This window comes from Eptatretus burgeri, chromosome 6 (assembly GCF_056783735.1).
Source record: "Eptatretus burgeri isolate ZD-2024b chromosome 6, Ebu_testis_v1, whole genome shotgun sequence".
NCBI classification, from domain to species: Eukaryota; Metazoa; Chordata; class Myxini; order Myxiniformes; family Myxinidae; genus Eptatretus; species Eptatretus burgeri.
In genome coordinates this window covers 40,942,742-40,967,834 of record NC_140966.1, presented here as the reverse complement: position 1 = coordinate 40,967,834, position 25,093 = coordinate 40,942,742, and the positions used below count along the sequence as shown (strand labels likewise).

The 25,093-nt window shown below is 42.0% G+C and overlaps 1 protein-coding gene across 1 annotated transcript in view; it reads left to right on the top strand.

Moving 5' to 3' along the window:
- The window catches only part of LOC147024613 (polypyrimidine tract-binding protein 3-like), a 47,094-nt gene extending 22,044 nt beyond the window's left edge, over window positions 1-25,050 (top strand). The window contains exons 8-14 of the mRNA XM_085884670.1: window positions 7,034-7,229; window positions 7,497-7,654; window positions 14,483-14,516; window positions 21,152-21,244; window positions 22,960-23,170; window positions 23,547-23,624; window positions 24,293-25,050. Of these exons, the coding sequence (XP_085740796.1) occupies window positions 7,034-7,229; window positions 7,497-7,654; window positions 14,483-14,516; window positions 21,152-21,244; window positions 22,960-23,170; window positions 23,547-23,624; window positions 24,293-24,425 (903 nt within the window). The 3' untranslated portion in view covers window positions 24,426-25,050. The remainder of the gene's footprint in view (window positions 1-7,033; window positions 7,230-7,496; window positions 7,655-14,482; window positions 14,517-21,151; window positions 21,245-22,959; window positions 23,171-23,546; window positions 23,625-24,292) is intronic.
- Window positions 25,051-25,093: the final 43 nt, after the last annotated feature.

Sequence of the window (25,093 nt, the reverse complement as noted above, 5' to 3'; positions counted from 1 at the left end):
GCGCCGGACGAGCTGGCGTTGCGCTCGTCAGGGGCAGGAGACACCGTGATACTGTTGACCTCCTGGTCTTGGCCCAAGTCCGCTCACAGCCGCCAGGGAACCAGTTCTGGCGCCAAGTTGCGAGCAGGAGAGGGAGGCAGGTCCGCCCGCCGTTCGACCCCGTACTCCGAGCCAGCAGAACCCCAGAGCCAACCAAGGTGAGGCACGAGGCTCAGGAAGGCCTCGAGACACGATGAAAACCAGGCTCGAATCGGCGCAACAACACAGCACGCTCCCAGCACAACAACCTCCACCAAAACGGTTTTGTGTCCCGATCTTCTTCCTCTTCCTTTTCGACCCCGAACAGAACCTTTTTATCCTCCCGTCCTCGTCACTTCCAATCGAGCCGTTTTAGTGGCCCTGCGCCGTCGCCTTCCGCCAATCGTGATCACGGGGCGGAGCCATCCGCAGCACTGCCCTGTGACGTCACGGCAAGCCTCCAGGGACTACTAAAAGGGGTTTACGCAGACACACTTACCCTATCCCGTGTCCCTATCTAATTACGTGACAATTATCATTTCCCCCTTGAAGAAATGGACATTTACTAGACAACTTATCACCACTGAATTGCTACTTATTACATCGAGATCCTGGTAAACTCGAACAGCATGGCATACCTAATTAAACATCCTAATTACCCTTTGAATGCATACCCCCCTCAAACGTAACAATATATACCCAAATTTCTCGGTCGTGCTTCATTCTTAAGTGTTTCTGCTGTCATAGAATAATAAAAATGGTAAATTGAAGTTTTTGCCAATTTCGGTTCCTGCTATTTCCTCGTTTGCAGCTGGAAAAAAATATTTTCTTCCTGGCTCAGGTTAGATTCTCTCATCTGTCTCATTAACTTCCTGCTATGTTCCATGTTCCCTGTATAAATTAATAACATTATATAAATAGGATTACTCGTCTCACCTCAGTTTGGCTGTCCGTCTGTCTCTCCTCTCTATCTCAATCTCTATCGCTATTTCTATCTCTCTCTGTTGTAATCAACCTTTTGTTAATGAAAACCTCTCCATAGTCATTTGGGATGGAGGACCTCCATTAAGTGCTGGTTAATTGGCTTAAAAAATCTGGTAATGTGTCGATTTGGGAAGCGCTCATTTAAAAGGCTATTAAAATATTTAAAAGGCTATTAAAAAAGGCGAAAAGGCTATTAAAAGGAAAAGGCTAACACCAACAATATGTCACAAGCTAATTCATCACATGGTCACAGGTTTTTTTTTTTTTTAACCCAGATATGTGTACGCATATTGTGGGCGGAGGTGGTTCCCGCCTGGTGGTTAGAATCCCACAATTGCAACAATATATGTTTTTGTTTATATACTCCAATTTTCTTCCAGCCAAAGAAAGCTGCATTAAGATGCACAAGGTAAACCCTTTCCTGTTTCAAACCCTACCCGGTTTCCTCTTCAGCTGCAGACATTAACAAGTATCACGTACATAAGAATCCCAATGCGACACGCCCACTCAGCTGCCAGATTAGTTTCATCGCTTGTTGGGGAATCATCAGTAACAGCAAAGACAAATGTGCATAGGTTGTCCACGCATGATAACTTTTTGTCCCTACGATAACTTGTGAACCGCTAAAGGGATTTTTTTTTAACCAAACTTGGTGCAATGTTGTATTATGACACAAAGATGAACTGATTAGTTTTTTTTAGGTCAAAGGTAATGTGACCTTCAGCCGAAAGCAAATTTTTGCTGCTATGATAACTTGAGAACTGCTAAAGGGATTTTTACGTAATTGCCATAACTATGGACTGTCATACAAATATGAATTGATTTGATTTGAGATTGAGCAGGGGGATGGGGTTTGGGTGGGAGGGTGTGGGTCGTATCCATCGACACATTCACGTCAAATTCTACCTTGCAGTCATTTTATTATAATGCAAAGAATTGGCATACAGTGGGACCCGCTTAATAGAATCACTTTGGGCCAGACAAATTTGATTCTAATAAGCGGGTGATTCTAATATCCGAGTTCACCAGAGTTGTGGAGTATCAAGCGGATCAAATGTCGAGTACACATACGGAGACAAATACTCAGCATTTAGTTTGATTTATATGACACACTTGCTCAAAACAATGTAACTTACTACTGAAAATAAAAGAATTACACGTATAGTACATATGTACTTTTCAAAGCAAAACAACATAGGTTTGTCGATGAGCCTACTCTGTAATGAAAAAATTGTCGATTGTTGCCTGCTTTAACGAGTCTGTGGCAATGGCGGTGACCTCCTTGTCAAGTTTGCGCAGGAAGGCCATGTCACTGAACCCATGTGATAGCAAACCAAGCCTGATCGTCTTAGCTGCAGACATCATTTCCTTGATGGTCGGGACAGAGATCTCCTCTTCCTCCTCTTCCTCCACTTTAGTGTCGGCGTCATAGTCTGCGTCAGTAGCAATTCCCATTTCGCGTTGGACTGCTGAAACGATGGCTTCGTCTGTGACATCATCGTCTGTGGTTTGGAGAGTGGCGTCCATGTTGACGAAGTCCTGCCATTGGTCGGGATCCATTTGAAGAGGGTTGGCTAACTCCTTTGTCGTCATTGCTCTCGACCCTTTCGCCTTCGCTTGCCGCTCCGATGAAAATTCCTCCTTTGCGCCAGCAGTTCACTATGCCGGTAGTCTTCACATCATTCCATGCTGCGTCCATAAACAGCATAGCGTCGAGGATCGTTATCTTTTTCGCCAAGTCACTCGCTGTCATTGCTCCATCCTCGTTGTCAATCTCAGTGAGCACTTTTCGTAGCATGGCACGGCGGTCATGAGCTTTGAATGAACGGATAATTCCCTGATCTAACGGTTGAAGAACAGAGGTTGTGTTCGGCGGGAGAAATGCCACAGTAATGTTCGACAGTTGAAGTGATTGGGGATGTGCCGGACAGTTGTCGATGAGAAGCAACGCTTTCTGGTCATGACGCCGAAGCTCGCGATTCCACTCATTCGAGCCATTCAGTGAAGAGGAAACCTGTCATCCATGCGGAGGAATTGGCTCTGTAGCGAACTGGAATTGTTTTGAGGCCTTTGAAACACTGTGGATTCTTGCTTTTACCAATACCGAAAGGAGGACGCTTAGCACCAGTCATCGAGCAGCAAAAAAGCACCGTGATTCTTTCCTTTGGCTTTTTCCCACCGCAGTGCTGATCTCCCTTGAAGAAGAACGTTCCATCTGGTAAGGCCCGAAAATACAACCCGGTTTCGTCAGCATTCCAGATCTCATCAGCCGTGAAGCCTTCTACGAGATCCGGAAACACGTGGTCCAGCCATTGTTGTTTCCCTCCTACGTCAGCCGCCACTGCCTCTCCGTGAAGTTTCTTGTGGACGATTCCATGTCTTTTGTTGAACCGGTCAATCCAGCCGTTTGTCGCACTGAACTTCTTGTTGTTGAACTTTTCTGCGAACTGAGCCGCTTTCTCCCGCATCAGAGGTCCAGAAAGCGGGCTTCCTTTTCTCTAGAAGTTTGAATCCACTTGACCATTGCTGATTCGACATCGGGTGCGTTGCCGCTTCGCTTGCGTTTCTGAGAAGAAGACGAATCCACTTGACCTTTCAGAATGGCCTCTCGATCTTTCAGAATCTTGCACAGGATCGGCTGGTTAATTTCCAACTTTTCTGCAGCTTCTCGTTGGCTCATTCTGGGCAAAGCGTCATAGTCCCTCAGGATTTGTGCTTTATCAATGTTTGAACGATCCGTCCGCTTTCGTTTTCTGTCCATCGTGGAAATGACGACACGCCTAGTGCTTAGACTGCAGCTCTCAGCCGTCTGCCTATCTGTACAATGACTACCGAAATCACTGTAGAGGCATAGCGTTATTTTTAGCGTGACGTCAGCCGCCTGGTGGCAAAAGTTGGAACTGTGCGGCCAGTAGGCGCTGAACTGTCGAAGTGGATGGCCAGCAGCTGATTCTATTAAGTGGGTTTTTGATTCTAATAAACGGGAAAAATTGTGTACATTTAGATACAATGGAATCGGTCTCAACGATTTTGATTCTATAATACGGGTGATTCTATTAAGCGGGTCCCACTGTATTTGTATTGTACAACTTCTGAGAGTTTTATTTATTTTATGGGGTTACCATCTAGTTTTCAAGTTATTCTGTCCAGCAGTGCAGGAGTGCATTAGCAGGTATGGTAATTCACGCACTTCCTACGATCATTCTCCACATTAACTTTAAACATAAAAGTGAAAAACCAAAGTTGGAGGGAGCCATGCCAACTTCATAGAACGTTCCCATGAACACCCAGCATACAACCACAACTTTCCAACTTTTTTAATCCAGTAGTTTAGGAGAGCATAAAATGCAGAGCACATTTATTGCGAACGAAGTGAGCTTCATACTTAACGCGTGCACGTGAGAGAATAGGAAACAACAACACAATACCCCTGGCTATTTGGAATCCGTGTCGTTAGCTTAGACGTTTTGCTTCCGGTTGTTGTTAAACGCTGTGTGGTGTATAAACACGATTGGGTTTATTTCTATCTTGTGAATATTACTTAACGCGTGCACATGAGAGAATAGGAAACAACAAAAACTAGAACGGGCACTCATAGAGCGCATACCTTCGCCGCCACTACTTTTTTTGTTCTTGGTATGAGTGTGGGGAACTGGTTTCATATGAATGGTCTGATGACACAAACCACGTATCTATAATGTCATGACCCCCCCCCCAACTTTCGGGGGCCACGGACGAAACAACAATCAACTCGCGTCGCTTTGGCGAGTCTTCACTCGCAAGCTCGGTGAGTACAACGTTTCAACAAGAGAAGGTAATCTCGTTTGATGCTGGTTTCATGCAAATCGAATAAGAATTGACTGAGTTATGCCGAAAACTGCATATTTTTCAAGGGCGTGACCCCCCCCCCCCGACATTTTACCCCAACCGGTGACATGTGTTATGACGTCATTGTGTCACAAGATTGGGCATTAAATTCTGAACATTTTGGTGCTGGGTTCATGTAAAGCAGACAAGAATTGACCGCGTTATGACAAAAACCTCATATTTTTCAAGGTCGTGACCCCCCCTGACCTTTGACCCCTAACCAGTAACAAGAGTATGGGCGTCATTGTGTCATATTGCATATCACAAGATGAGTCGTTGAATTCTGAACATTTTGGCGTTGGTTGCATGCAAATTGAATAAAAATTGACCGTGTTATCGTAAAAAGACGATTTTGACCTTTTCGTGACCTTGACCTTTGACCCGAACGATCCCAAAATCTAATCTAATGCTTCCTGGCTAATAACCAATCATCCCACCAAATTTCATGCAATTCGGTTTAATACTTTTTGAGTTATACAAATCACAAGATTACAAATAAATAAATAAATAAATAAATACACGTCGACCAAAACATAACCTTTCGCAGAATGCGAAGGTGACACTACCCTGGCAATTGTGAATCCGTGTCGTTGGCTATGACCATTTTGCTTCCGTTTTTGTTTTGTTTCTGGGTTTTTTTTTGTTTCCGGTTTTTGTCATGGGGAATGATGCATGCCGGGAGATCATGACCGGAAGTGTTTGTTTATTTATTCAATTATTATCCCCCGCCGCTTGGCGGAAGGGGGATATTGTTGTCCGGCTGTCCGTCCATCCGTCCGGGCATCAACATTTATAGCTGTGAGTGCGATAACTCATAAACTGTTCGCCATATCGATTTGAAATTTGGGTCACACATGAACCACCTGAAAAGGAAGAACCCTATTGATTTTGGGTGTGGCCGGATCCAAGATGGCCGACTGGGGTGGCCATCTTGAAAAAAATGTTTTTTCGCCATATCAATTTGAAATTTGGGTCACACATGTACCACCTGAAAAGGAAGAACCCCATTGATTTTGGGCGTGGCCGGATCCAAGATGGCCGACTGGGGCAGCGTCAACATTTATAGCTGTGAGTGCGATAACTCATAAACTGTTCGCCATATCCGTTTGAAATTTGAGTCACACATGTACCACCTGAAAAGGAAGAACCCTATTGATTTTGGGCGTGGCCGGATCCAAGATGGCCGACTGGGGCGGCCATCTTGAAAAAAATGTTTTTTGTCATAAATGGAAAACCGCTTATATGATTTCAATTATTTTTGGTTACTACGTTCCTCACCCCTGGGGAACTTTTTCGAGATGATGACCAAATAGTGTCTTGTTTCCATTTCACCTCCCTCAATATCTGGAATCTGTATGACCTTTTTCATTCAATGGTGCGGGATTCCCCATCTCTCATGGTATATTTTTTTTTCCCAAAGTTAATTTTATACTTCTGAAAGTGATTTTTTTCATGACAGGAAGTGTTTATTTTGTATTTAACATTACCGGGAATGATTGTGAAACTCTTTCCGGGACTTTTAATTTCTTTTATTCTTGACCAGAAGTGATCGTTTATTTATTTGTTTATTCAATTATTTTTTCCCCAAAGTTAATTTTAATAAAGATATCTCCCGCATCATCAAAAAATATTTTTTAATCGTGATTTACATTATTCGATCGCTTATCCCGAATCCAGGCCGAAGTAACCGGAAATTGCGTCAAAATCATCAGCTGTGCGGTGCTTACACGTACCACGGTATAGTTGGCAAGTATACAGTTGTGAACAAGTTTTATGAAAAGTCAGAAGCGAATGTAAGAAGAATTCTACGTTCGCTTCAAGGCTTTGCCTATGCCATATTAATATGGCCAACTATAAATTCTGTAAGGTTTTTATCGCGATACCATTATAATACTTGTATACTTCCATTGTTACACGGTACACATTTGTATGCCCCTCAAACCACCTCGATGACTAAATTTATTTATGCTTAAAACTTCTACCCAAAGTCCACCCACCAAATTTCAATTCTTTCTGTCCTGTTGTTTATATGTCAAACGCACGTCTAATTGTATGTGTTCTGTATGATTGTTGTTATTTAATTTTTTTATATTGTGTTGTACTTGGTATTTTATTATCAGCAGTTTTTGTTTCCACCTTAATCCTTGACAATATTTGTTGCCAGATGCTTGATGGCCAGAATATTTATAATGGATGCTGCACGCTCCGGGTTGGCTTTTCCAAGCTGACAACCCTAAATATTAAATACAACAACGACAAAAGCCGTGACTTCACGTGTCCAGATCTGCCCTCTGGTGACGGCCAGGGTTTGCCAGGTCTTCCTGGCCAATTGTCCTCCTCCAAAGAAGCCTCTCTCCTTGGTATAATATTTACTCTGTCATGTCTTTAATTCCATAACAACTGTAAGGCAAAAAGGCTTTTGCCAATCTTATTCTGCCATGTAACCCTTTTTTGTTTGTCCAGTTTGTCCTCATTTCTTGCATATTTATATTCCTTCAGATTGTAGAAAGAACATTCTCTCTGCATTGTTATTCCTATAGGAACAACTCCTTGCTGTGTTGTGTTTTTGCCATCGTATCTGATTTTAGTCATGCCTGTACGTCGATGTATTATCCCTGTTCCTGTAGGTTTGCCCATGTCTAGCATGTCCAGCATGTCCAGCATGGCAAGCAGTGTTGGCTCTCTAGGTGTTCGCTTGCCAATGAGCACAGGGTTAGGAGCGGGTCTGCCAGGGAGCATAACCGGCGTCTCACCTGTACTGCTGGTGAGCAACCTTTCTGTGGAGGTGAGTTCCATTACTCTGACACTCGTGTCGTGCATTTGCTTTTTTGTTGTAATGCCAGGTTGTGATCTGTATTCCTTTTAACGTCTTTACTTCTAAAGAGCTTGAGAACAACAGATTCAATTTAAGAGTAATCTGTTTGGAGTTGAAAGACATGATCGTGCAGGTGTTAGGTAATATCTTAAGATAGATTGCAACATTAGGCGTCAGGAAGTCCACTTGGTTGTTTATGGACTGGCATGAAGGCCGTTTTCACGGCATTGAAGTAGTGTAAAAACAAAAGATTTGGTTTCACCTCCCATCAAAAACAAATTCCAATCAAGAGCCAGACATTCGAAGCATTTGTCTTGATTCTTTATCTGATGATTGTGTGGATCTTGTGCATTGCTCATACTACATGCTGTTCACTACAAGGAGTGTGGCTGTTCTAGAGGTGAGGTCCATAGTTTCCATCTCTAAAGCAGCAATGCCAACCCTCCCGATTTCATCGGGAGGCTTCCGAAAATTCACCCAAACTCCCGCCCTTACGATCACTATCCTTATCCTCCCGAAATTTTGATATTTTTGCACTGTTCACTAATCAGAATGTACTAGTATGAGAATTGAATGAAAAGCATCGTCTGCTACGTAGAGCATGTGGTAACTCCATAACGTTCGCTGCTACCAAATTGTACGTAAAAAAATGCAAATTCAAATGAGGAGCAGCGAAACATTGGGTCTGGATCTCGCTTAGGCGATCATGCACTGAGATTTAGTGCATGCGGTATGTGTGCAATACAGTGCATGCGGTATGTATGCACAGTGTATATGCATGCGATACGCTCACTGCATGCAGCTGGGCCCCGTACCAGCCCGGCGGTCGCGACCACCGTGCGGTGTTTAATTTAACAGCCGCTAGAGTTCTACTAGTCGCGCTGCAGCTGTGGAACATCGACTTCGAAGTTACCGATGCTTCAAGCCCTCGATGTTGATTACGAAATGGCAGAAAAGAAGCTTACGAAGACCAAGAAATGGTCTCAGAAGTACAAGACCGGAATACAGTCTCCAATACCCGTGTATTCGAAAGTGTGAAAGAGGAATTCATCATGCGTATTGTACAGTATGCAGCGTTGATATTTCAGTTGAGCACGGAGGTCGCGATGATATTCGGAAGCACGTTGGAAGCAAACGGCACACAGACATTGCAAAGGAGAGATCTTCGAGCACGAGTACCGGTACACTTCTGGAATTATTTCACCAAACAAGGGACAAGCGAGGAAGAGGATGTTACCGAGCGGAACTTCTCTTTAGTGGATTTATTGTGGAACATAACTTGCCCATATCAGTCTCAGATCATGCTGGACCTCTATTTCAAAAGATGTTTCCAAATTCAAAAGTTGCTTCAAAGTATGGATGTGCAAGAACAAAAACTTGCAAGATGTGCAAGATGTGCAAGAACAAAAAAAAAAAAAAAAAAAAAACAAGAACAAAAAGCAAGAAAAAAAAAAAAAAAAAAAAGAAAAAAAAAAAAAAGAACAAGAACAAAGAAGAAAAAAAGAACACTGGTCAACAATTTTTTACTTTCTGAATGTTGTCTCGATTTCTACAAGTGAATTAGGGTATTCTGGCACTGCTGAATCAGGAAATGGCATCCGTTTCTCTCCATCAGGTCAGGTTTTTGTGCTAAGTTGATTTGAAAAAAAATCAGATCTTGTGACAAAATCAATTACATTTTTGTGGCATTATCAGCTGATTTTTGTCAACACATATCATCCTAAACATGTTTTTAAGAAAAAAAAATGTTTTGCCATCAACATTTATTGATTACATGATAGAAACATCGATTACTGTCATCTGAATGGTGGGCATTGATAAAGGTAAGTACAAGTAAATTGCATGTTGCGTCACCACTGTTCAAACTTCAGGGCTTGAACTTCCGTTTCTTCGAACTCCTGGAATGTTCAGCGGCAGGGAGGTCTCTCTTCAGATTCCAACAGTAGTCAGCCATCATGACTGCGTCCCAGCGACCCTGATACCTGGTCTCCATCTCCTTCATGTCCTGATGGAATCTCTCCCCCTGCTCGTCACTCATTGAACCCAGGTTCTCAGGAAACCGGTTCATATGTGAAAATAGGTAGTGCATCTTGATGCTCATGTTGCAGTCCAGGTTTCTGAAAGCAGTCAGCATGTTGTTGACAAGTTCTGCGTAGTTTCTGGCCTTATTGTTGCCAAGAACGTTCTTCACTACCAAAACAAATGTATTCCACGCTTCCAGTTCCACTTCGTTCATTGAGTTTTTGAACTCTGGATCTCTGATGAGCTGACGGATCTGAGAACCATCAAAGATGCCAGCTTTCAACTTCTCCATGGTCAATCCTGGAAAAGCCTGGCACAAGTAAGTGAAGCAGTCACCATCTTTGTCCAGAGCCTTGGTGAACTGCTTGATTAAGCCGAGCTTGATGTGCAGCGGTGGGAAGAGTATTCTGTCTCTGTCCACCAGAGGGTCGTTGATGACGTTTCTTTCTTTGCATGGCACCAATTCCTCCCGCACAGGCCAGTCCTTCTTCGTGTAATGCTGAGCACGGTCCCTACTATCCCACATGCACAGAAAACATGGGTACTTGGTGAAGCCAGACTGTTGTCCCAACAAAAAGTTCACCATCTTCAGGTCAACACAAATAAACCACTTATGCTGATCATAACCAATTTTCTCCAGCACGTACTTCACCACTTCATACTTCTCCTTCAGTGTAGTCGAGTGAGCGATGGGTACAGAGGCAAACTGGTTGCCGTTGTGTAGCAGAACACATTTCAGTGATCGCTTGCTGCTGTCAATGAACAGTCTCCAATCTTTGGGTTCGTACTGTGGCACTCCAAGCTTGAGCAGAAGCGCATGTCATAAATTGGCGCATGTAGGTATTGTACATTCTTCAGAGTTCGTTATTTCAAGAAATACAACTTTTTTGTATCACATTATTACAAAATCTGCCCCATTAACTTTAGTTTTGATCCACGAACTTTATGCTTTGCCTCACCAATTTTTGGAAGATTTTGAGGTTTTATGACTTCAAACTGATCCCTTTTTCGACATAATCACCTAGAACTATCGTACCTGAATACTTCTTGTCATTAAAATAATTATTTCCAATTAAAACAATTATTTGACATGACATTTTACCCCCACCAACTTCTTCTAAAATGCTCCACACATGCGTACATGTGAACAAAAATGTAAAAAACGACATGTGGCCATATCTCAAAAACTTGACCTGATTGAACAAAACTAATGTGAGTTTTGGATTCAGCGCATCAGATTCGTCCTAAATCAGCTTAAAAAATGCAGACAACAAATTTGTTGTTGACCAGTGTAATTGGTGAGTTGTCAAATGTTACTGCTTCATCTATTGCCGATATTGCTAGACTAGCTCCATTTAGCCTAGCTACAGACGGTAGCAATGACAGTGGTGAGGCCCAGCTATATCCTGTCCTGATTTCGTACTATGACAACAGTGCTGGGATTGTGAAGCAAGGTTTGCTAAGTTTGCCTGCGTGCAAACAAGATTCCACTGGAGAAAACATTTTCAAACTGCTTGATCATGAGTTCAGTGACAGGAAAATTCCGTGGGGAAATTGTGTTTCCTTTTGTGCTGATAATGCCTCTGTCATGGTGGGCAAGCACAAAGGAGTCGCTGCTTATATCCACAAACAAAATCCAGAGTGCTACATCATGGGATGCCCTTGCCATATGATGCACAATACGGCCAAGAAGGCGGCTCAGGCCTTACCCATTGAATTAGATGACTTTCTCATCGATATTTACTACTACTTGGACAAAAGTAGTAAACGCGTCAAAGGAGTGAAAGCACTGCAAGAACTCTGTGATGCCCCGACACACAAGATTCTGAAGCATGTCGCAACAAGGTGGCTGTCCCTTGGTCAGTGCCTAGACAGGCTGATTGAACAGTGGGAGCCACTTCGCCTCTTCTTCAAAGAAGAAGTACGAAGAAAAATGCAACCAACTGTAGCCAAGACTCTAACAACGAGCAAGAAGGGACGGCACTGTATCTACTGCCAGTACTGGCACTGCAGGACCAAGAACGAGTGAGGCAGCATTCACCACTACCACTGCAGTATCTGCTGCGAAGAAGACAGCAGGGACAGCACCAAAACCAATGCTGAGAGCAGGTAGCATCACCGGCCCTTCATCACGTTCATCTACAAAGCAGATCCCTTCAGAGTCGAGAAAGACTGTGATAGTCCCATCTACAGGCAAAGAAGGACCCAAGTTAAGTTCTGCTTTTGCCAAATCACTTGATAGAAGCTCAGCAAAACCTTCGAATCAGAGGTCTTCTTCCTTGGCTGCACCTACCTCAAGCTCTCTCCTCAAACGTAAAATTGGATCTGGTACTACGAGTCTGACCTCTTCTGCTGGCAGTAAACGCAAGTGTGATCGCCCTGCGGCTAAGTGTACTACGAGTTCTACAACTAAAAGCGCATCTTCCTCAAACACTGTGCAGGAATCTAGAGAAAAACGTGTCAACAGGATGTTCTTGTCTCCACAAACAAAACTCTATTGTTTCTTCCTTCGATATGCTAACAAGCTTTTTGAGAAGGGAATCTTCTGCTCCAAAGAGACGAACCCTGTATTCATCTCCTGCACGGAGAATTGAATGGTCTTCTGAAAGATATCTTCGTACGGTTTTGAAACCATCGGTGTCATCGGTTGCTCTGGTAAATGTACCCTTCTCTGACAGAAATCATCAGAAGAATGATGAGGACCTCATGATTGGGAATGATGCCAAACTGTATATAAGGGAACAAAGGAGTCTCAAGAAATCCACCTTCACTCTGAGTGAGTCAGACATCCAAGGTTTCTTCAGTGCAGTTCGCTCATATTATGTGAAAGCCTGCAATTATATCTTCAAAACCTGGCCGGTAGATGATGAATTAGCCAAGCATGCTCAGGTGCTGGATGTTAAGCTACACCAAGAAGTGGGGTTTGACTGTGTGGAGTTTTTCATCAAGAAATTCCCCTGTCTGTTCAGTGGCGGTGATAGTGACATAGACAGTCTTGAGAGTGAATTCGCTCACTACCAGGCAGACGCCTCCATAGCTACAGTTGCTACTGAGACAGTGAGAGTGGATGAGCAGTGGCATCGGATTTCACAGCTCACAGATCCCTGCACTGGTGCCTGAAGTAACCTAATTTGAGCAAAGTGATGAAGGGAATCTTGGTCATTCCTCATTCGAACGCATCATGTGAGCGGGCACTCAGTCTTGTACGGAAGAATCATACTGAATTTCGTCCCAATTTGAGTGTCAAAACCCTGGAAGCTCTCTTAATTGAAAAACTAGCTCATAACACCCCTTGCTACCAGAGAGAATACAGCAAAGACATAATCAGAAGGGCTAAAAGAGCCACACAGCTGTCACTCAGCAAAGCTGCCATGGAAAAAGCAAGCAGCAGTAGTACCAGCCAGTAAGGTAAGAAAAATATTGCTTCTTTTGTGCTTTTTGTTAATCTTTCATTGTCCCCTAACTTACTAATATTAACATACATGTAACATTAAAAAGTGCACAATTTTCCCCTTTTTTTGTTCAAAAAGTGGGAATTCTTAACATGTTAAATGCTCCAAAATAGGGCTCAGAGGGCACTAGAGAGCGTCTAGAACCCCAGAGCTTCCAGGGCCCTAAGGCGGGCCCTGGACCCCGCCACAAGGGTCGAGCGCTCCGCGCTCGAGATGTGCGCTTCGCGCACATTATTTGGTGTCGGTTGAAAATCCTCCCTAATTCTGATTTCCAAAAGTTGGCATCTCTGCTAAAGGCATGTTTGAACCAATGTAGGCAGGAAATAACGAAATTCAAAACCCCGATATTCGTCAACAGTTGGTGTACACGAGGAGAGTATTCTTTTGCTCCCAAGTCTTACCTATCTTTTAAAATTCCAATACCAGCCAGTGCTTTTGAAGCAACTGCCATGTTTTCCCTACAGTGTATGAAGGTCGAACAAAGTGACATTGTTCTTGCAAGCCCACTCAGCCAGCGTTCTGCTCGAGTACAGAGGCAGACCGAGTTGTGGTGGTTAATGCCGTGAAAGGCAGGGAATAGAACAGTTCCCTAATCCTTCCTGTCGATAGAGCAAATGCCACGTCTGTTAGATTGCTGTTTTAACATGGGCCCAGTGATGAAAGCACCCCAAATTACCATTAAATATGCTGTTCGTTTTTGATCAATTGCCAAGCGAGCGTGTTCTACAGTTATCGCTGCATGTCGTGGGCTGGAATTGTAAGCGTTGATTCATGCCGTGCTGCATTTCGTTGCTTTTGCACGTCCATTTTACAACCTTGGTGCTTGTTAAAAGGTGGCTTTTAGAAGGGAAAAAATTCCACACATAACCTCAGAGTAATCTGCTTCAGCGTTTGCTAAACTAATATTGGCATCTATTATTGTTGGCCTTGAAGCAAAGGAGGAGAAGAGCAGCATCATTAGTAGTTTATATGTGATGTTGGCATGCTGGAGATTGTGATGACGTGTCCCCTTACTTTCTGCTCTTCCTCCTGTTCCAAGGAAGGATATCTCTGCTCTCAACCTTCTGCCGATTAGCTCTTGCCTTGTATTTTCTTCGACTTGTCCCTTCTCTCCCCCACCCTATGTTTGTTGAAATAATGTATTCTCATCCTCCCTGGCCCGGCGTTTGTTTTGCTTTGGGTCGAACTGCCTAACCATCCTGAACCATGAAACCATCTCCAACATTGTGGACCCGACTCTGCCTTGTGGACAATCTGTCATCCTCTGGCTTGGCTCTGCTCCAACTCTCTCTCCGTCTCCATCTCCGACTCTTCTCCTCTCTAGATGATAACGCCTCAAAAACTCTTTAATCTCTTCGGTATGTCTCCTGCTATCTTGTTTTCATTTTTATTTATCCGGTTTTTCTGTTGTTTATTTCACTGAAATACTTTGAAACACTTGCTTTGGTTATTTGCAACAAAAAGCCCGTTTATGTGCCGCAGTGCTGACGGACGGTTGGTATTAATCGGTATTTGAAGCGTCCTGATATATTTTCTTTTATTATTTCTTCCCCCTTTGATTTGGTCTGGAACTTCATGTGAGCTTTTTGAGTTTACTTTATCTTCATGTTTTCTTTATCATTTTAACCCTTGATTTACGTTTTGATTGTGGTGAAGCCTCCAGGACAATATATATATATATATATATATATATATATATATATATATATATATATATATATATATATATATATATATATATATATATATATATATATATATATATATATATATTTTAGTTATTCTTGCTTTTTTCTCTCTGGGCCTTTTCCCATTTTTTATTTTTACTTTTTGGCCTTTCCCCCATTTTACACGCTGAATGCAACGTGCTTGATTTAATTTATTTACATTAATCGGTTAATTTGCCGTCAATATAACATTCTTGTGGAAAACCATAGAAGCACAACGATGTCTTCTTTGCACCAAAGGCATTCCTGAGCTGAGCCAAGTTGTGCTCAGCAAGTTAAACTGAGTGCCACCCGAGTCACTAACCCTTACCACTATTCCGAATCGAGCTGTCAGTAACATCACACACATCCAGACTTGCGATGCTTCATGCAACTCTGGCTCCATCGTCGTGGCAAAAACATTGTGTTTGGAGACATTGAGGGTGGGAGGTAGCTCAGGAGTGGGGGGATATCATATTTGCGGTTGTAACGGGAACGAGACACATCAGGCCTTGGTCATCAGCATGGGACGAACGGTCTCACTCGCCATACTGGAAGCCATGTCGTGGAAGCCTCATTCCTGCCCAAACAAATGGTTTTGCAACCCGAGCGGCGCTTCTCGCCAAAATGATGAAGGAAGACTACGACGCACACTTGAATAAACCATAAATTTGTAGTCGCCAGGGTTCGGAAGTGGGGTGTGGGGAGGGTGCGCAAGTTCCCTTATGTAAATGTGTATCGTGTAGTGCTGCCCCCAGTGGGTTTACAGTACTGTATTATAAGAGTATCAAGTGGGGAATTGTCATACCTGCGAATGCACTCCTGCACTGCTGGACAGAATAACTTAAAGTCGATGTCGCTAAAAAAATAACAAACTTCCGGAAGTTGGACAAATCGTTCTAAAATATGCCAATTTTCTATTATAGTGTAATAATAACTATATTCATAATAGATGGGGGCGGGGGTGTTGAAACGTACATGTTTGTTTGGTTGTGGGGCAAAATGCATCGAAACTTGGTGGTTGTACTTAGGATGTGCATGGGATCGGTCTGTTAAGTTTGGATGGCTGCCTCCAACTTAAAGTCCCCCTCCCGCTCCCTATTGTTTCTCGTAACAATTAACGAATGATAAGACAGTATAGTTTAATTAACATCAAGGGTTCGGAAAATAAATAATACAATGACATGGGCACAGATTTGTGATGAAGCTCAAAGTAAGACACCATGTAAGGACGCAATATATGGCCATGGGTTTGGTAATACAGGGGAAAGCAAAAAAGGGTGCAAGGAGAAATGACGCAAGTTGGGCAGAATAAAATAAAGAACGTATGCATCCCTTAATGCTGTGGATGAAGGTGGCCACCGAACATCGTATGCCAAGAGCATACAGCCATGCGATATCGTGTGTGTGTGTCTATCTGTCTCTGTCCTCTGTCTCTGTCTCTTGCTCTCTGTGTATGTGAGGGTCCCTACAGCACTGTTCTTCTAAAGCCCATGGCCCAACTATACAGTTTTGACCTGTTGCAGCTCATGGTCTCTTCACCTCTTCAGTGGCTTCTTCTTCTCATTCTCCTTCTCCTTTCACCTGCACTCCAAGCACATTTTATTGTGTTAAGTGATTCGTTTTCTGTAACATTAATGAAATTGGTGATCAGCATGACCGAAGGAGCACAACATATTGTACGAATGATGCAAGAAAAGCATCGATGCAGTTTCTCTGTCCACCTTTAATTACAAGACCTGGTTTAAACCTCATTTAAATTTCTTTAAAATATGTTGCAGCAAGTCCTCTATTTACATTGTTTCGCTAGAACTTTGCCAACGTATTGGGGAGCATAATTAGATTTTCAAATGCATTGATACGTCATGTTTTGAAAATATAAAATTTTAAAGAAAAGAAAACCCCTTTTTATTTTTTTAAATTTTTCCCCTCCCATCAGTGTCAAAATCAACACCATATTGGTTAAAACGCAAATGGCATGCACATTTATTGTGACTTTTCAGGGTTTCAACTTTTGCAAAACTCTGCATACACGAGTGCAAAATGACTAGTATGTGATCATCTTGCCTCTGCATCGCAGAAAGCTCAGACAACCATTAATTTATAGGTAAAAATGGATGTACTAAAGTAGTTTGTTGAGGCAGAATGAGCTGTAGACATTGACAGGGCGCTTGGCCGACCAGCTATGACGGTCGGAACAATCAATGCCTTCAGAAAGTATTCACACCCCTCGACTTTTGTCACATTTTATGTTACAGCCTGGATTGATAATAATGGATTAAATTTTAATTTTTTGACACTTACACAAAATACCCCAAAATGACAAAGTGAAACGTATTTTTACAAATTTTTACAAATAAATAAAAAATGAAAAGCTGAAATGTCTTGCGCCAATAAGTAATCATCCCCTTTGCTATGATACTCCAAATTGAGCTTGAATACTTTGACGCAAGACATTTTAGCTGTTCATTTTTAATCAATTTGTAAAAATTTCTAAAAACATGTTTTCACTTTGTCATTAATGGGTATTTTGTGTAGATTGGTGACAAAAAAATTAAATTTAATCCATTTAAACTCAGGCTGCAACAACAAATTGTGACAAAAGTCAAGGGGTGTGAATACTTTCTGAATGCACTGTCATTGTTAAAGCATACAAATTATATATATATATATATATATATATATATATATATATATATATATATATATATATATATTTTTTTTTTTTGAGAGATTTCTCAGGATTGAAAGACGTATACCAAGTGTTTGACCAGTTTTAGATTTTGTCAAGGTCTGAGGAGAGGGAAGAGGCTGCTTGCCTTGTCTGTCAGAGGGTGGAGTCATCAGCAGAGATGAAGAGGATTTTCCAGAATCATTGAGATCATTGAAGATTAGGAATAAGATTGCGCCGAAAACACTGCCATGGGGTGCTCCAGCCTTGACAGAGAGGAGATTAAATGGTTCCGTTGAGAGCCACAAGTTGGCTACGAGAGTAGAGGAAGTTAGTAATCCAAGAGTGGAGATGGCCTTTGGATTCCACAGGCAGGCAGTTTGGAGAGCAAGGCAGGATGCCAGACTGTATTAAAAGGTTGAGATATGTACAGAGACTGCCTTGATCTCGTATCTGATATTGAGGGCCTCCAGCCATTGTTGGGAGAGTAGAGGCAGCTTGTCCAAGGTAAAGGAACCAGGTCTGAATCCCTATTGATGATCTGAGATGAGCTCATTGGAGAAAAGGAATTATTTGTTTCACCTGCAATTACGGATTCCATGGCCTTGCTGATTATCAATTTGATTAAGAATTGCACGTTTTTATTGTGATTTTTACCTTCCCCATGTGAAAATGATGTGGTCCAACAAATTTCAACAAATTGATTGGCCTTGGGGTTTGGAAACATATGAGGAACAATGCTGCACTCCTGAGTCAATTTATTTTTTACAGGTATAAAATGTCCATTTCTGCGCTCATGTGTGTTTCTTCTTCTCACTCAGTCTTCCTCTTCGTGTCCCTTTGTTGTGTTCCTCTACCATGTTTGTGTGTTTCCCTCCTTTCCACTGTTCCTGTATTTATGGCTTTATCTTGGCCAACAGAAATATTTTGTATGCTTTATTCCACTCAATCCCCCTCAGTTTGTTAATGATTAAAATAAGGAACTATAATTACCAGTGTCTAAGGCCGTTGGAGACTCAATTCACTTGTGGTTCATGTTTTTGTTTTCTCATATTATTATCCGAGCGTTGGCTTAACAGTTAAGGTGGCTGGCTTAAGATCTTAGGGTCTTGAGTTTGAGCCCCTGCCAGCTGTTTAATTCACACCAGGTGGGGTTGACTCAGCTTGTCATCCTTCCTAGGTCAGTGAAATGAGTACCAGTGTACTGGTAATAGAAGACATTGCATCATTGCCACAGCCATGACCCCAAAAATGATGCAACCAGCAGCCATAGACTGCACACGATATCTCGCTGGGATGAGGGGGTGGGGGTATTGCATGCCAAATGCCGCTTATGGGTAAGAGTTAGCATGAAATCTTCAGCATCTGCACCAGAGTATACATGGGATGACTAAAAAGCTTATCTGAATGGGCATAGGAACTGAAAATGCACACCATTGGAATTAGCAGGGAGGCTTTACCCGCTTAACTAGCAAGTTATTACCTCTGCCACCAGAGGTGGATGGAGGTAATGTATTCACCCCTGTTTGGTTTTTGTTTGCTTGTGTGTTTGTGAACAGGAAATCTCAAAACGTAATGGATGGATTTGGATGAAATTTGGTGGAGAGGTTGGGTGTGTGATAAGGATGAAATTATTACATTTTGGTGAAGATCCAGATCTGGATACTAGAATTTTTTAAAGTGCTTCCTCACCATTGTGAGATTGGGCCAAAAATGACACATAGCTTGAGAGCTCAGTTATGGATGGATTGTGATGAAACTTGTGGATGATTTGAGAAGGTGACAAGAACAAGCTGATTTGATTTTGGTTTGGTCCGGATGCAGATCTGTCAAATCGGTGGTCCGATATGAAACGTAAATTGTTCATCCTGGTGAAAGTATATGGCTATACGCTCTACTGAGTGTCGTTTGAGTTCAGTTTTGTAACCTGCAACCAGGCCTCCAAATTCCCAACTCAACAGGGTAGTGAACTCATTTTTAACCTCTGCCATCGAAGATGGATGGAGGTTACCGTTTTCACCCGTCTGTTTGTTTGTTTGTTTGTTTGTGAACAGTATTAAGGAAAAACTCCTTGACGGATTTCAACGAAACTTGGTGGGGGGATAAGGTATGGTCCAAGGATCATGCCATTAGATTTTGGACTTGGTCCAAAGTTCAATATGGCCGCTATGGCGGCCATTTTGAAAAAGTATTTTAATTTTTTTTTTTGCATTTCTACATGTTTTAAGTGATTTCCAACCCCCCCCGCAAAAAAAAATTATCAGAGAAAAAAAAAATTTGCAACTTTTTTTTCAACAAAAATTCAATTTATTATTTTTTTTTTTTTTTTTTTGCATTTCTACATGTTACAAGTAATTTCCAACAAAAAACATGCCAAAATTATAATTGCGGCTGATTTTGGAACTTCAGGTGGATATACCCCCGTAAAATCAATTTCTGTCTCAAGGAATCTAGTTATGACGAATGAATTGAGTATGTAAAAGTTAAAAGTAAAAGGGAAAGTTGCAAACTATAACTCTGTGAGCACTGTTGACGTCAAATTGAATGAATAGGATATTAGGTACACTTGAGTGACCCGGCAGTATTGGTGGCGGAGGTTTTGCACTCTACCGAGTGCTCCCCGTCCAGTTGTTGTTTTTATCGACTATTGTTATATTTTGTCCATGTTTGGCAAAAAGGTTTTTGTTTTTCTTTTTTAAGCAAAAAATTCGGTTTTTGGATCAGGACTGTTTCCGTTGAGCATAATATAGTGGGGTTAGATCGTGAATGATTATTTTATAGGTCATTCTTTATAATTCCCCAGCTGCTGTTATTGGATCCTTTTCTTTCCTGCGAGTACGTCGTTGGACAAGTCGTGCCCATTGGGTCAGGAGAGCCGCATAAATATTATGACAAAGCTATGATGTTGGTATATCACCCCATCAACCCCTTGCCCCCCCACCCTCCCAACCAACTCTCCCTCTGTTTTCCTCATTATACCAGGCCACTATATAGCTATTAAAAATAATGAGCACAGTTTGGTTCAAAAATTGGGACATGGTTTGACTCAGGGTTGCTTTTGGTGCAAATACGGCACTTCCGGTTGGTTTTCTTGGGAAAATACCCCAGGTTTGATGTTGCAACCACAGGTTGAGCTTCACCTGGGATTTCCACTGGGACATGACCTTGGTCTTGTGATCCTTTGCCCTCAGACAAAATCTTTAGTTAGCGGTGCTTTAGTTTTTCACAAATTTTTGAAATATGCACACTTTGAACATGGTTTCTTCTCACCGCTCAGTTATTCACTGAGCTGCAACTTCAGTTTATTTTTATTTGCTTGGCTTTCTTTGGATCCCCCCTCCCCTTTTTAGCTTGATTGTCCTTCAACAAGCTGTACTTTATAATTTATAAGATAGAACACCTTCATTAAATTCCACTGGTTTTATTTATTTATTTTTAAAGTAGCCATGCATATTGACCTTTCTCAACCTGGATGTGCTTACATAGTAGTTGGTTTGTATAGACGTTTTTCATACATTGTTGCTTTTTTGGGGGGGGGGTTATTTATTTATTTTTGAATGATGCACCTCATGGTGATTATTTGAGGCTGTTGCTGAATATGTGTGTACTCTGGCAGGAATGTACGGGGATGTGCACCGCGTAAAAATCCTCTTTAACAAGAAGGACACGGCACTTATTCAGACAGCGGATGGGAACCAGGCACAAATAGGTAAACCATTAAGCTTGCACCTGCAATCCTCACAAGCATGTGTAACAGCCCACATCTGCACCACCATGTCCTCATGATCACATTTGTAAATGTGTGCCGAGCTCAATGGCAAAAAAACCTATTTTGCTGTTTAACAAAAATTGGAATCTTGTTTTGTATTTTAAAGGTTGGCAATTGTTTGGTATTTCTCAACCACTCATTCTGCTTGGACACATGTTTCACATTTCTGACTTGCCTTGATACCTGATGATATCTGACAAATATTTATTCACCCGGTGAAAGAATTTAACAGTTGCAAGATTACAGGATTTGAGACAACAGTGTGCATTTGAAGAATTATTCAAACAGTGGAACTTGTTGTTGATACACATCAAAAGATGCAAGGTGGCTGTGGCTGGTAGTTTTGACAGATTATAGGGAAGAGCCAGGGAGTAACCTTTTTTGTCAACATGGTTAAGGCTTGTGGAAGAGCTAAAGAAGAATGAAATGGAACAAAATGGGAAACACGGACAGCAGAGTCGACGTGAGATTAAAATCAAGGGGAGGAGGAGGACACATTAGGTGAACAAGCTGAATGAAATGCAGCAAGAAGAGGAAGGGGGGAAAGTGGGGGTGAAACACAAAAGGACCAAACTAAGAAATAAAAAAAACCAATGTCACCCCCGTATCTTGCCAAAAGGTGACCACGTGTGACTTCTTTAAGGTCACACTGAGGTGAACAGAGCTGCTATCCACCAGGAGCGACTCCTTGAGGAATATCTGCCTACGAGAGATTCCGATGAGAATCGTTCTACAAAGTAACCATGAAAAATATGCGTTTGCCTCATAACGTCACCAAATGACGTCATAATGTCTCAAGCTTGACATATCGAGGTGTTCAATTTGAGGTATTACACGATATGGTACCTAAGATTTCAAAATTTGACCTTGGGGTCAAAAACTTTCGACCTCCAGCGCTAACAATGAAGGTCAAGGCCGATCGCCACCAAAAATTAATTAGCTGAGCGCCAGACCATGAACTATATTCCCATGAATTTGAAGACGATCCGATCAAAATTACTCAAAAAATAAGGGTTTCGTCGACTCCCCTGATTTGCGACAAAGTGACCTTGACCTTTGACCTTGAAAATTTTATGTGCTGAAAGGGACCTCTATAGGACTCTGATATGCGAAGTTACAAAAATTTCCAATGATAACTGTGCTCTGCAGAGTGATTTATACGTGATTACAGACGAACAAAAAAAAACAAAAACATACAAGCTGACTAACATATCTTGCAAAAACTTCGTTTTGGCAAGATAAAAATCAGGGATAAGAAGGGGGAAATCGCAATAACCTGGAAAATGGGAGTGCTTGGGTTGGGGTCATTTGGGGTAAAATAAATCGTGAGCATGCATAGGAGATGACCTGACATTGGGATGTTGAAACATTCGGTTCGGTAATGTTGAAATAGTTTTTTCCCCCCCCTTTATGACGACACAAAATGTTTCTGGAATTTTGAAGTCATGAGCTTTTTTTTTATTTTTGCTAATTTCTGCCCCCTTTGTTGTCTTACAGCTTACCTCGCCACTTGTCTGGGCTGGTCTCCCCCCCCCCTCCATTGTTGGTTCATTGACCTTCCAGTCACTGATAAATATTTGTGGTGCCACCAATTACTCCATTTTGTAAGAACAGCAATTTATTTGGGTTGTATCGCCATTTCTTCCTTTGTGCAGCCATGAGCCACTTGAATGGACAGAAACTCTACGGTAAAGTACTGCGTGTCAGCGCATCACGATTCCTGTCCGTCCAGGCTCCGCGTGACGGCTCTGAGGAGCTCACGCGTGATTACACGACCTCGTCTCTGCACCGCTTCAGCAAGCCGGGTACTCGGGGAGTGCACCACATTTATCCACCTTCTGCTACGCTGCACCTCGCTAATATCCCGTGAGTCATTATTGCCTTTGACATCCACTGTTTTTTGTGCTGTTACCTTCATTCTGCAACCTCTTACCCAGATCAACTAAATTTCCCCATCTCCGATTTGGGATTCAAATGACTGAATAAAATGACCATTCGGTGCTTTGTTTGTTTGTTTTTTTGCCTCTGTTATCAAGTTTGTTTTGGCTTTGCTCTCTCATCATTGCTCCTACCCAAACTGAATTGCTCGTCGGTTCACCTCAGATGGTATTTGCACAAGATGATGTACTTTGTCTGTAATTGATACCTTTTAGATGCAGCAGGAATTGGGGGAATTTTCCCACAGCTGCTCTCTCAAGCCTGAGTTTTTTTTTTCTTTTTCTTTTTTCTTTTTCTTTTCCAGGCAAAACATAACAGAAGATGACATAACACAGCTGTTTGAAACCATTGGCTGCTCGGTCAAGGCTTTCAAGTTTTTTGCGTGAGTTCAGCACTGAAAGGATGTTGGTAAAACAAATCCTGCTGTGGCTTTACAAAATATCTGGTTTGTTTGTGCTCGTGTAAATATTGAAACTCTGTGCTTCCCCCAACTTAAAAGTAAATCAAGAAAGCTAGCTTTTCACTTTTCAAAATGTTTCGTAGTCAAAAACCTCCTTTAAATAACATCGGGAAACTCGCCGACCCACTTCTGGGTGTAATGTGTGACATTGGCTCGAAGATACAGAAAAAAAGGACAAACATTTGTGCTGGGTATTGCTAGTACAGGATTGTTCCTTAAAATTTGTGGGTGCGGGAAAACCTTTTATTACTCTTTGTAAACTCTGACAATCGGTGCATTTGACTCGCAAAGCTTTTGATAGTGTTGGCTTTAAGCGTTACTTTTAATGCCAATCATCAGTGGGCGTAAAATGACTGCCTTGGATTAAGAAATGATTACAGTAATTACATGATGCTCTACACGATGATTTGGAGGGTGTGAAACGGGGTCGATCCTGAAATTGTCCGAATGCTTATCGAAAGAGGTTATTCGCGGCATGAAACCACCCGACTGGATGTACTCGCTTGCATTGTCCTCCTGTTCATCTTGGCTTTTGACATACTGACCGAGCTGGGCCCTGTCATCGCATCCACGTTTTTGTTTTCTTGTAGGAGTGATCGTAGGATGGCACTGGTGCAATTGGGGAGCTTGGAGGAAAGCTTGCAAGCCATGGCTGAGCTGCACAACGTCGAGCTGGCCCCTCAACGGCTCCTTCGCATTTCCTTCAGCAAGTCTGTTATCTGATGTTACTCATCTCTCGCACCTTCCACAGTGCTCACCAGCGCTATTATACCAAGCTTCCCTAGTCTTCTTATTTGCAACCTGATTAACCTGGTTTATCACAACATGACACCATCCATTTTCTCCCCGACTCCCCATGAATAAAACCATTTGTTTTAATGGTCTTTTTATTTCCTGTAAATTTGATTTGTTAGTGCTTTTTGAGAAATGCCAGTTAGCTCCCCTGTGTTTCAAGGACATTTTGGCAATGTTATTTTTTTTTTTGACAGATTGAGGGAAAAATTAAATTTTCAAGACCTATTAGCATCCCTGCTCTCGTATACTGTATGTGGCTTTGGTTTTCTCTGGCGTGTCATTCTCGTGAACAAATTTGTTTACCATTATCCGAGAGAGGGCAGGTCACCTGTGTTGTTTCATGTCGACATCCTTGGATAACGTTCAACACACTGTCGTGTTTTGTTTCATGCTTAGGCTTGATTTTTGAGCATTACTTACTTTGTCACTATTATTGACGAGCCTCAATTTTTTTTCATTACTATAAAAAAAAAAGAATTTTCATTGAACCAGTCATATATCAGTCTATTACTAAGAACTGGAGATGTTTTGATGTATTAAACATTTGGATGTACTTTTGACCAAGTCCTTTTGCCTTATGTAACAATCCATTTGAA